At 43.0% G+C, this 12,618-nt stretch overlaps 1 protein-coding gene across 4 annotated transcripts in view; it reads left to right on the top strand.

The window, feature by feature from the left end:
* snap91a (synaptosome associated protein 91a) overlaps positions 1-12,618 on the top strand; it is a 41,721-nt gene that overhangs the window by 18,233 nt on the left and 10,870 nt on the right. For 3 of the 4 annotated variants that reach the window (XM_064342384.1, XM_064342376.1, XM_064342392.1), the window contains exons 5-16: positions 985-1,078; positions 1,682-1,793; positions 2,249-2,355; positions 2,514-2,555; positions 5,281-5,342; positions 6,802-6,814; positions 7,018-7,124; positions 7,251-7,351; positions 8,430-8,444; positions 8,703-8,951; positions 9,335-9,433; positions 11,124-11,330. In XM_064342384.1, the coding sequence (XP_064198454.1) occupies positions 985-1,078; positions 1,682-1,793; positions 2,249-2,355; positions 2,514-2,555; positions 5,281-5,342; positions 6,802-6,814; positions 7,018-7,124; positions 7,251-7,351; positions 8,430-8,444; positions 8,703-8,951; positions 9,335-9,433; positions 11,124-11,330 (1,208 nt within the window). Of the gene's footprint in view, positions 1-984; positions 1,079-1,681; positions 1,794-2,248; positions 2,356-2,513; positions 2,556-5,280; positions 5,343-6,801; positions 6,846-7,017; positions 7,125-7,250; positions 7,352-8,429; positions 8,445-8,702; positions 8,952-9,334; positions 9,434-11,123; positions 11,331-12,618 lie in introns of those variants that run through there. The other variant, XM_064342401.1, reaches the window with a different exon arrangement.

Below are 12,618 nucleotides of genomic sequence, written 5' to 3'. Positions count from 1 at the left end.
GCCACTGCAGACAGAGCAATCCTGACAGCACACTTATTTCATCCTGAGCACAGCGCGACTGAATGCACTCTAGCCCCATGCTAAGAGAGCACTAATTGCATTATATATAAAAAAAATATTATGCACTCAAGACTCAATTAGTGTGTGGTCAGGTTGATGGTAGTGTGTGACTGAGATGAGATTGGCGTGTACTCAGGATGAATCGCAATTCTGTATCCCAGTTGCACACAAATGTCAATATGGTTTACTTCGATTTAACCACTGACATGTGCCACAGTTATTTCCCAGTACCTAACTGGCTATTGGATTTAATGTGGTTCGTTTCTCTTCTGTTTTCACTTTCGTTTTTACCAATATGGAATTTAACTTGAGCCATTTATCAAGATATTTCAAAATAAGGATGTAAGGAACATCACTGTCATCCACAAATTCAGTATTGACAGCACAGTGACTTATAACTGCTGCAGCATAGGTATTTAACAACTTGACTGGGCTTTTAACACTATGGATAAGGGAGCCCCTTTCTTTAAATGAAAAAACCTCCTTTTTCTGCTTTTGCTTTGGAGTGATAGCACACCCAGCAACCTTAACCTCTCCATCATTTTGATACAAATCTTTGGCCAGCCTGCTAACTCCAGCTCCAGCCTTCTGTTGATCAATACTGTACCTGCTAGCTCATAAAAGAAGACTGGCAGTTTTCTCACTAGGTGCTGACTGTAGAGTGTACCCGCTCTCCCCATGGTCAGAATAGAACTAAAGATACAAGCTGATAACTCTTGACATCTCTAAGGCTAGCAAGCATAGCCACAATGAGCATTATTGTTAAATTGTCCCTTTGTGATGTTGCCACCCTGGCTGTTTTAGCATTGGGGGCGACTGCCAAGTCTGCAGAGTAGATACATTGACCCTGTCCACACTGAACACATTTTCCACGCTGAGTGACGGTTCCACAGTGATGTGGCTGCTGTCTCTGCTGTGTCACAGTGCTGACGGGGTGATGAGGACGATGAGCACAGAGAAGCTCTTGAAGGGCATGCCAACTCTCCAGGGCCAGATCGACGCTTTGCTGGAGTTTGATGTGAGTACGAGCAGTAAACTCACCTGAGCGATGTTCTGCTGGAGTTTTACGGGGCTTCATGCAATAAACTCACCTGGAAGTCGCTCTGCTGGAGTTTAATGTCAGTATGAGCACTGAACTCACCTGAGCGTTGTTCTGCCGGAGTTTGATGTACGTATGAAGGGGCCAGTAAAAGCCAACACGTCCTGGAGTCGTAGTCCAGTAGAGGCTTCTATTAATCTTCACATCAGATTCATTGGATTACCAGCAATGGCTGAGTGAAGAAATCAATTTTGCCTGCAGGCATTATGAGTCAGTTTAATAAATATCACAAGCCAACACAGGGGGCACAAGTCAGCGTTAAAGTGACAAGCACCAGGAGGGAGTGTGTTGCGATGTGTTTATTGGTTCAGCTATGATTGTACATGTGTATTTTCGCATTCAGTGCATTCGTTTTTTAAATAATATGACAATAAAATGACAAAAACATTATATTTTGTATTTTGTTAGCAAGTTTAGGACTGAAGGGTTATGGTATATTTAATTTTTAATGGTTCATCTTTCTATTTCTCTCTCCCTCTCTTTCTCTCCTTCATTTTTTCCTCTACTTTCTACTGTTGACAGGTTCATCCTAATGAACTTATAAATGGAGTGATCAATGCAGCGTTTCTCCTGCTTTTCAAGGACCTCATTAAGTTGTTTGCCTGCTATAACGATGGGATTATTAATTTACTAGGCATGACTTTTCTGTATATTTTATACTTTTTTAGATGTCATTGAATGTAGTCTATTTCCCTGAGAAAGGTTATACCCCCTTATTTTTTGTTTTAAATATCAACAAGTCTATTGTTGATCTTTACTTCATGTTTAGATGTCATTGAATGTAGTCTATTTCCCTGAGAAAGGTTATACCCCCTTATTTTTTGTTTTAAACATCAACAAGTCTATTGTTGATCTTTACTTCATGTTTAGAAAAATCATGTTTTTCAATCATATTTGGACCCCCTGATTATGAAATGATTCTGGCATCTTTGCCCCTGTTCATTTGCATGAATTCCACTGTTCCACTGTGACTAGTTGATTTAATATTCTCTGCCAGTAACATGTAGTAAACTGCTTATTTATATAGTGAAAGCTCCTGCCAAAAACTCAGCGTAAAATAATACTTAGATGTTTTCCTGTTTTTTATAGAGAAATTTTTTGAAATGAAGAAAGGACAGTGCAGGGATGCACTTGAGATCTACAAGAGATTCCTAACACGAATGACCAGGGTGTCCGAATTCCTAAAAATAGCCGAGGTACTGGAAAGTACTCACTGTAGAGCAGATGTTCTCCTGCCCTCCAGTTCAATACAGTGAACCTTATTTGACCTGATACATATTTCACTCTGTTTCTGGACATTACAGTGTTAAACTCTGTAATGTCCTCATTCATCCTTTCTCCTTGTTTTTTACAGCAAATAGGGATTGACAAGAATGATATTCCTGAACTTACTCAGGTAAGTCCCTTGTTCAAATGGTCCATCAAACTACTATCGTTGTCTTACCATTGGGGGGAGGGGGGGTAGAACATGCTCTGTATTCCTCTAACACCGCATGTCAGTGTTCAGTGTTGTTTGACGTGGGTGGTGCATGCATTGTGGACTTAGTCTACAACTCCAAGAAATCCTTGCTAACAGCATTTCTGGCCAATCACACTGTACTCTCCTGCCTGTCCTGGCCAATCACTGATGTCCAAGGCAGAGTTGACAGGTCATCTCTCTTTCACATTGTTCTTCCGTCTGGGGGGCAGGAATCCCATCTCGCCATTCTGTCCTTCATGCCCCGCCCTCCACCTGCTCCCCCCACCTCTCTCTGTGGTGATTTACAGAATTGCCCCCCTCTGTTTTCACTTCCAGAGGTGCAGATTGATCTCACAGGCTGAGCGTGTGAGTAGTACAGAGCATACAGAGCGTTTGGGGGGGCAACACGAAGGAGAAATGAGACTTGAGTTTCCCAACCAAGCGCTAAACAAGCTGCTCTCAGACACCGCACTGTAGCAGAGCTGGATGCGACTGAAAGATGCGATCGGAAAGTCAGAGACCGGCTGGGTTATTCTGCTGCTAAGATCTGGACCACAGACTAATTGGTTCAACCATCTTGAATCTTAGTTTACTGGAATGTAGATATAGAGTTTCCATAATGTTAAAAACACACTTAAAGAGCTGAAGGTCTAAACCCTAGGTTTTCAACAGGGGGTCCCCTGGGATCGTTGAAGGTGCTGTAGGGGGTGCCTGGCCAGCTGGGACGTGATAGAATAGATAGAATTCCCCCTACTCCCCCAACCCCCCGGTTCGCAACTGCAGTCTGACCTCCCCCCACCCCTGGTTCGCGATCGCAAACTGCCCCTCCCCCTCCCCCCCAACAGTCCATGTGTGAAATGCCCCCCTCCCCCTTGAGCCTGGGTGGGGGGGGTCCCTGTCTCAGGAATGGGTGTAAACCCCTGGTCAAAATGAATGCCTGTCAATGTCATTCACAGCTTGTCACGCAGATGAGGCGCTGTGTTTGTGATTGACATTGTGGAAGCTCTATGGGTATTGCTATTTTTTTCCGATCCTGGCAGCCGAAGTGAGCTCATGATTTGCACAAAAGCATGCACAGGATGTTCCCCAACACGAGCAACACCAATGGCTTCATCAAAACAGGGAGCAGATGCTGGGGGTCGGACATGCTGGGGAAGTGTGCATGGGTCTACTGCAAATGTGAGCACGGTGTGTTGGGGGGGAAGGGGGACGGAGGGTGTTGAGAACTTCCAAAGGAGTGGGCCAAACCAGAAGCATCAAACTCATTGGGAGTTTGGAAATGGGAATATGGGTGGGGTTCATTGCTTGACAATCGATTCCTGCGCACGAAAGTGATGGGGTATAGCATAATCAGAATGGAAAAAGACATTTATATACTTCATTAGGTTTGATCAGCGCTACTCAACTCTGCAGCCTTTTCCTCCAAACATGCACTACACCACCTGATTTCACTAATTATTTTACCTCCTTCGTTCAGGAAGTCAGCCCTGGGTTGAGTGAGTAGCCCTGGGTTAAGAGTGTGGCGGACATGGATTGAGCATGACAGATGACAGGTGGTGTTAAGGGGTTACAGGCATTTTTGGGGGGATGACAGGTATGGGTAGAGACGATGTGAGGGATTTGGGAGTGGCTGGTGTTGGTAGAGTGATGAGGGGGGATGTGGTGAGTGTGGCTATGTTTCCATTTCAGGATGCAAACTGCAAAATGACATTGTATGTTGAAATTATTTCCTTTTAGATGGATCTTGTCTTCGCAAATGTAGCATTAAACTAAATAAAAATAAATTGAATGAGAAATTTGAGAAGTTGTAGCTTGTGCATTACGACATAAAATTCTGGAGCGACTGGTTCTTGTCCAGGTGGACTATTAACAATTATTACAAGACAAAAATATTGCTGTTAGATCTCTGTGGTTGAATCATCTGTCCATGGGTGATGTGAGGATCTTTAGTGTCCTTGGTTTCCTCCACACACTGGTGGGAGACTAACAAGTTTTAACATGGGAGAGGTTTTGCAGAAAATCAAAGCAAACTGGAAATTGTCAGCTGTGACATAGTGGAATATTTACCTAATGATGCTCATTGTTCTTTGATCATGAGTACTGTTTGGCCAATGAGACTTGTCGTTCTTTCATCACAAGTAGCGTTTGGCCTTTGAGACACTTTCTGCGGTCTGTTGTGCCTGTTCTGAGCATGCTGTAGTGCATTGTGGATTGTGCTGGCCTGTTTATTGGCAGGGTTTGATTTTTAATACTGTACATCAGCATGAGCATGCCTGATTGTCGAGTGCAACACAGAAATCATTCAAAGGACTGACACGATGCCTGACATATATATATAGACATATATATAGATATATTTCTGTGATTATGTTTTAGTTTCGTTTTCCTAGTTTGTTTCCATTACCACTGGCCTTCTGTACAGACCTCATGTAATCTTTCTTTGTCTCATGATTCACTGGCCTCACCTACACATGTGGCTCCTGTGTTTCTGACTTCTTGACCTGTGACTTTGGTTTCTGACATGGGATTCCTCTGTGTTCTGATGTCTACATTGACCTTTCAAAATTGGACCCCTGTGTGTTTCTCACGTCTATGATGAGCTCTGATGTGCACATTTCTGACTCCTGCATTAACATATGCTCTCTGTATTTCTGACATATAGGCCCCTGAGAGTCTCCTGGAATCCTTGGAGACACACCTGAACACACTTGAGGGGAAAAAAGGGTAAGTTGAGGCTTTATCTGATTTATACACTAGTACATTTACACCCAGTCCTCACAATAGTGGTCCAATCTATTGCTCAGAATCTAACCTGGAGTAGCTACACAGACCTTATAGTTGCAATGGGTGTGACTATATCAAGAAAATAGCTTTGTTTGACTGCATTAAAATGAATATTTCATTAGTGGGATATACCTGTAGGTGTCACATCTTTTGGATCATACTCCAAAGCATGCTATGAGCATGCTAATTTTGCTCTTTTCTGTTCTGCCTTAATGGAAAAAAACAGTGAAGGGTGAGTATTTTGCTGTTCTCCTGTACTGATGTGTATATCCCTTTGTGATACAGTATTACCACAAACTTAAAGGCATACTATGCAGGATTTATTTCCTTCCTTCGCTCCCGTGTTTACAATCAAAAACATTTCCTTTTCCCTCTGTTCTCAACCCTGCCTACACCCCCACGATCATAAAGCTAATGCACCAACAAAGACATTTTGCTCTGGCTAGCTATGTGTGTAGCTTTATAATATCATATTGCAGACTGCTGGAATGTCTCTTTCAATAATACAGCAATAGTTGCATTCATGCCTGTAGTCTGTAGATTCATATAAGTATGCCAAAATGCTCAACCCGACATATCCGATAGCAAAAACCCCCACTTGCTGTCATATGCTGCAAGGCTAGAGGGTAGCTAGCTTTAGCTTAGTGGTGATAGAATGGCCCTATTCTAGCCACTGCTTGCACAACACCAGCAGGGTTCAGTCTGATCTAGCCTGCCAGGAAGCATGGCAAGATTTTGTAACATAAGCATGCATATGCACAAACACATAAATGAATTGTCTCTTTTGCTTTTATTTATATTTGCATTTTTAAATAGTCTAGCTCAGTGTATCCATTGCTACTGAATAATATGCCTTATTTCAGAGAAAAGCATGTGGCCCACAAAGAAAAAAGGGCCAAAGTCTCAAATGCTTTTAGAATAACAAATATAGGCAGACAAGCCAGGAATGGGAAGAAGTGAACTAGGACACAGATTGCCTGTGCATCATATATATGCCTTAGCATGGTTATTTTATAATATTTCCAATGTGAAAATCCTACATAGTATGTCTTTAAGGTTCCTTTTGTGATCTTTTAACCCATCTTGAACTTAAGGTTTGGGAATTCACCTCAAATGTGCTGTGAATCCCATCATCCCACAAAATGTAATAGTGTCATGCCTGCAAAACCTGAACCCATAATATTTTGTTACTAATAAGAAAATTAATTTATAGTGGGTAACTATAACTGCATGCAACGATAGTCAGATAGTTACTGTGGTAATGTGCAATGTTGTTATCAAAGCAGTTTAGTCTTTGGCATGGATTCTTCATCCCAGAACTTTTAGTCTCATGATACAAAATGCCTGTTATGTGATGTTTTATTTGAGTGATTCTGACTTTCTATAACTCTGTTTTTAGGTCACCGACCAAGGTGAGGAACTATTGTCTGTTCTATTTCTATTGTTAGTTTCCATTTTGTACACCTTGGCTTTTTTCCATTGTATTTTAATATGAAATGTAGTTTAATTGCAATCAAAGGAGCCCATTTGAATATACTGTAAATTAATTACTATGAACAGACTTATTGCCAATCGTCCACAGATGGTTTGACTTCTGGATTTCTCCTTATGACAGGGGTCTCCTTCAAATAATGGCACACCATCCAGCACTCCAGCCAAGACCTCCGACTCCACCTCTCCCCCTGCTGAATCTGCTCCCCTGTCTGCTGGGGCTGCTTCCAAGTACGTAACCATTTCCTGTCCTGCCTCCACCCTCACTTCCTGCTGAAAGACTGTTGTGGTGAATCCCTTTGATAAATGAAATTTAAAAGTTTTACTCTCTCTCTCTCTCCCCCCGCCCCCTCACAGTGCTCTGTCAAATGACCTGTTGGATCTTGACCTCCTGTCATCTGCCCCCCAGCCAGCTGGGGCAGCAGCTGCAGCTGCCCCACCCACATCCTCCTGGGGAGGTAATTTCCTCTGTTCTCCTTTTTGCTGAGTTCCATTCTAGCCCCTCCCTCTTTCCTAGCGGCCACGCACTGTGAGGCTCTAGTGATTGCATTCTCAGTGCTGGCAGGGTCTGAAGGACTATGGGATTTACACCTGACTCTTATCTGCACCCGCTGCCCTTCTCTGTATCTCTTTTCTAAATGACAGCCTACTGCAGTACTGAAGCAAAATAAGGGAATTTCTCCTAGGAGATCTGTGTTACTTCTGGTATTTGGTGATCTATTTGGGTTACAAAGTACACTACATTGACAAAAAAACAGTATGTGGACACCTGATAGCCAAAATCTCATCCAAAATGGGCATTGATATTGAGTCAGTCCACCCTTGGTAGCTATAACAACCTCCATTCTTCTGGGAAGGCTTTATACTAGATGTTGGAGCATTGCTACAGGGATTTGCCTCCAGTCAGCCAGAAGAGCATTAATGAGGTTAGACACTGATTGGGCGATTAGGCCTGGCTCACAGTTGGCTTTCCAATAGATCCCAAAGGTGTTGGATGGGCGTGAGGCCTGTATGCAGGCCAGTCAAGTTCTTCCATGCCATTCTTGACAAAGCCATTTCTATATGGACCTCGCTGTGTGCCTGTGGGCATTGTCATGCTGAAAAGGGCCTTCCCCAAACTGTTGGGGAAGCACAGAATCATCTAGAATGTCATTGTATGCTGTAGCATTAAGATTGGCCTTCACTGAAACTAAGGGGCCTAGACCAAACCCTGAAAAACAGCCCCAGACCTAGGGCTGTCCAGATACTTTTGGTCATATAGTTCATTTTCTTTAAGGCTAATGATATATTTTGGCATGTCTGACCGCTTGTAACTTTTTATCTACATGTTTCTAATACGTACATGATCTCTCTCAATTCACTTCAAATTCTAAAAGATTTATTGACAGGAAATACATTTTTGAATATTGCCAAAGTATACATATTAACACAGATTAATAATCAGCCACCACTATATGCAGTAAGTAGGTTAATGTAATATCACAATTATCACTCTCTTGCCCTCTCATATTCTTTTCCTTTCTGTGTCTTTCACAGATCTCCTCGGGGAAGGTGAGTAGCTTGGATTGAAGGATAGCAGTACTTCTTTCTACCTGCAGGAGTGTGCCTGAGCTGTGCAGTTCATATTCTGTTCTGGCAGATTCTATTGTCTCTACATTGTCTGGTCTCAGCAGACTCTCTCTCACCCTCACCCTCACTCTCTCTCTCTCTCTCTCTCTCTCTCTCTCTCACCCTCTCTCTCTGTTTTTCATTTCTGCTTGTCTGTTTTACTGGGCTGAATTTAATGAGGACTGGCGTGCTCACCTGCAGATTCCCTGACTGCTCCTGCAGCGCCCGCTAGCACCTGCGAGGCCCTTCTGTCAGAACCAGCCCTCACTGCAGACTCCGCCTCCGCTCCAGCCGCTGCCACAGCCAGCGCTGCTCCCGCTGCCACGGCGACTGCTGCTCCGCCGGCTGCTGAGGCCACGCCTGCTTCTGCAGTTTCCGCCTCAGCGCCACCAGCAGCCTTGCCTGTCCCCTCCGCGGCCTCAGCCCCCTCAGACGTGGATCTCTTCGGAGGTCAGTGGATTTTCCAGAATGTTCCAGGATAAACAGGGAGAAGCCACCTATTGGTTGGGAATGCCAGGCTGTGTGTTGCTTGGGATCAGACTTAATAGGCATGTGTCTATAATTTCTACTGCTGCCAATTTGAGTGGGGATAGAGAGAAGCCTCATCCAATTACTGAGTTTAGCCATCTGACCATCTATGTACAATCTGTTGCTGTTTTATATTAGCCTTTCCTTTGCGTATTCTGTTGGGTACACTGAATGAAACACATTTGACTTTAACCATTTTACTCAGGATTTAGTTGCATGGGGCAGTTCTTTCCCTCCTCTTCATTCCTTTTTTCACTGTTCAGTTTTTACTGTTTTTGTCTGCCCTCTTTCCTCTGGTACCCCAGATGCATTTGCAGCTTCTCCAGGCGACGGCCCAGCTACCGGTGAGGATGGGACACCAGCTGCCGCGCCCACACCTGCTTCTGATGCATGTGGTGGTAGTGGTGAGTGATGAGACTTTCCACTGGACAGAGGGGGGAGAGGGTGTGTATGTGTGTTACTGCAAGAAGGGTGCGTGTGTGTGTGTGAGTGAATGTGTGTGTGTGTGTGTGTGTGTGTGTGTGCAGAATAAGAATTGCTATTGTTCAAATTATGGTGGAAGTTCATTTTGACTGTCTTATCTTAGAAGCGATGTTCTTTTTATGAAATCTGGATGAAGTGTGAATTTGCATTGCTCATAGATGTGAATGTGGAGCCCTGGTGGATACAGTGGCGTACAAGTGTATCCTAAATAGCAGTGTATCCTATTTAAAATATTTTTAATCTTCTATATTAACTAATCTGCACCAACACTGCTGGTATGCTGGTTTTGGCGATTTTTTAGAAAACATATTTTGACAGTTTATTTTTCATGCATAGTGTCTTAAATGCTACAGTGAAATCAAATAACAGCATATACATCAATAACGTGTTAGAAAATAATGGTTGTTTGCTTTAATACAATGTAAAAAGTTATCTGCTTCCTTCGGCACGTAATCACTATCAATGGAGGGAAATGCATGATCGTCCGTGTGACTTTTAGGGTGGGGTTCTCTTTTTTCATCGACAACATGAACTAATATTTAGTGGAATTCGTATTGTAAAACGAATATATTGTATGCATTTATTCATATATATTGTTATGGGATGCAACATTTAATAAACCATGTACTCTCAAAACGCTATACGTGCCAAAACGACGCAGTTTTGAACCTAGTGGCCCTGTGGTATCAAAATTCCATTGCAGGTGGGGACTCAAATCGACCAGGCTCGTGTCCCCTTTGAATAGCATTTAATTTCACCAATACAAAATCCCTTTTGGGGTTATTTTGAATAAGATTACGAGCGCCATTTTTTTTGGGTGCCATTTCGCTTCTGAAATGGCTGTAGAATTCTAAGTGCCTCAGGACGCTGGAAACTGTAATGTTTTTAGAACACCAAAATATATGAACATATGAATAAATAATAACCAATTAACATCTAAAACATTTCACAGTGAGTTTTTCTTGTAATAAAATGTGTAATAATGTCTTCAATGTGGTTAGATTTTTTTAATGTCCTCATTGATTTTGGTGAAGTGTTAACTGCAGGCACAAATGCTTGGAAACAGTCAAATTAGCATAATAATATCTGACTTTGAAAGTAAATCTGTCAGTGCACTTTTGAAATGATTTAATAGCTTTATTTACTATAATATTGTATACTTCCTTGTTAAATGACCTGTCAAATTGAGCCCCCATGCCAATTTTGTTTTATGTTTGTGTGTGGAATGCACGTTGTGATTACATTGCGGGTAGAACATTCAACCTCCCTACCAGTGCTAGCAAAGCTTGTGTGAGCAGCTGTAAACAGTGGCCCCCTGTGGTCTATGTATGTAACGACCAGGGGTATAAGCTGCCCCATGTGGTTGCTTGCATCACAGCAGTTACTGTGTATCTCCAGTTTTCCTGCTGCTGCAGTATCGAGGTTAATCTCTTTCATAGATTTAATCTACTGTAACGGTTTACCTCTCTGTCTCTCTCTCTCTCTATCTTTCTGTTTCTTTAGTTCAAGTTTCTTGGAGATGTTAGGCTGTTTTCATTTTAATTCACTGTTTGTTGCATAATGCCCTCCTTTTCCCCTTCTCTGCTCAACTTCCAAACCCCTCCCCTCAAGACCCCTTTGCCCCATCCGAAGGCAGTGCAGATGTTGCCCAAGAGCTGGACCTCTTTGCGATGAAGCCCGCAGAGACCAGTGCCACCGTAGTAACCCCCACCTCCAGCGCCCCACCAACCATCGCCCCCCCAGCAGCAGCCCCCGCCACTCCTGCACCTCCCTCCGCCAGCTCGGCTGCCGCCGCTCCATCACTAGATATCTTTGGCGGTAAATGTATTGCCTCATTAAAATCTCTCAGCCCTGCACTGTGATGACACCTGCTCAATCCCACATATTTACAGATGGGTGACAAAAGGAAAAACCAACATAAAGTGTCTTAATAAGGAGTTGTGCCACCATGAGCCGCCAGAACAGCTTCAATGCACCTTTGCATGGAGTCTTAATATCTCTGGAACTCTACTGGAGGGATGGAACACCATTCTTCCAAAAGCTATTCCCTTATTTGGTGTTTTGATGATGGTGGTGGAAAGCACTGTCTAACACGTCGACCTAAAATCTCCCATAGGTGTTCAATTGGGTTGAGGTCTGGTGACTGCGAAGGCCAGAGCATATGACTCACATTATTTTCATATTCATCAAACCATTCAGTGACCCCTCGTGCCTTGTGGATGGAGGCATTGTCATCCTAGAAGAGACAACTCCCATCAGGATAGAAATGTTTCATCATAGGATAAAGGCGATCACTCAGAATAACTTTGCTTTGATTTGCAGTGACCCTTCCCCCTAAGGATAAAAGTGGCCCCAACCACGCCAGAAAAATGCCCCCTACAGCATAACAGAGCCACCAGACCCCTACACTGTGGGGGTCAAGCATTCAGGCCTGTACCATTCTCTTGGTGTACACCACATATGCACTTGCCCTCTTGTTGAGAATATGGTGAAGGATGATCTCATCTGGCCATATACTTTTTTTCCGCATATTTTCGACCCTACTGATGTCTTTTCCATAGATCTAAATGCAGATATCACTTTAGTCGCTGTTCCTATTGAAACACTAGCCAGTTCAGCAGTCTTTGTGACTGAAGCTCTTGCTATCCGTGCCCCAATAATGAACCCTCTTTCAAAGTCACTTAGTTATTGTCTTCCTGCCACCTTGATCCAAAATCAAGGTCAACTGGGTCTGCATAAGAATTTTTATACATGCCACAGAGCATGATAGGATGTTAATTGCTTAATTGTATCATGTAGTCCTCCTGCATGGAAGCATCTGCATTTGTTATGTTTCTCCACTAATTTATTCCGGTTTTTCCTTTAATTTGTCACCCATCTGTATTCTTCTGTATTATTATGATTACTGAAGCATTTTCAACCATAGAGTAAATCAAAAATTTGGACCACTCCTACAAGTTGTTAAACTTAAGTTTGGGCAATGGGGCCTCATCCATTGAAATGGATGATGATGATGTAACTCCTTCCGGTTTGGACCATTATTGCAGATTTGGGGGTGGGTCAAACTTTGATTGCATACCAGCTGCACTGTTTTGACTGCAACCCA

Source organism: Anguilla rostrata, chromosome 1 (assembly GCF_018555375.3).
Source record: "Anguilla rostrata isolate EN2019 chromosome 1, ASM1855537v3, whole genome shotgun sequence".
Lineage (NCBI taxonomy): Eukaryota > Metazoa > Chordata > Actinopteri > Anguilliformes > Anguillidae > Anguilla > Anguilla rostrata.
This window is presented reverse-complemented; position numbering and strand designations above follow the sequence as displayed.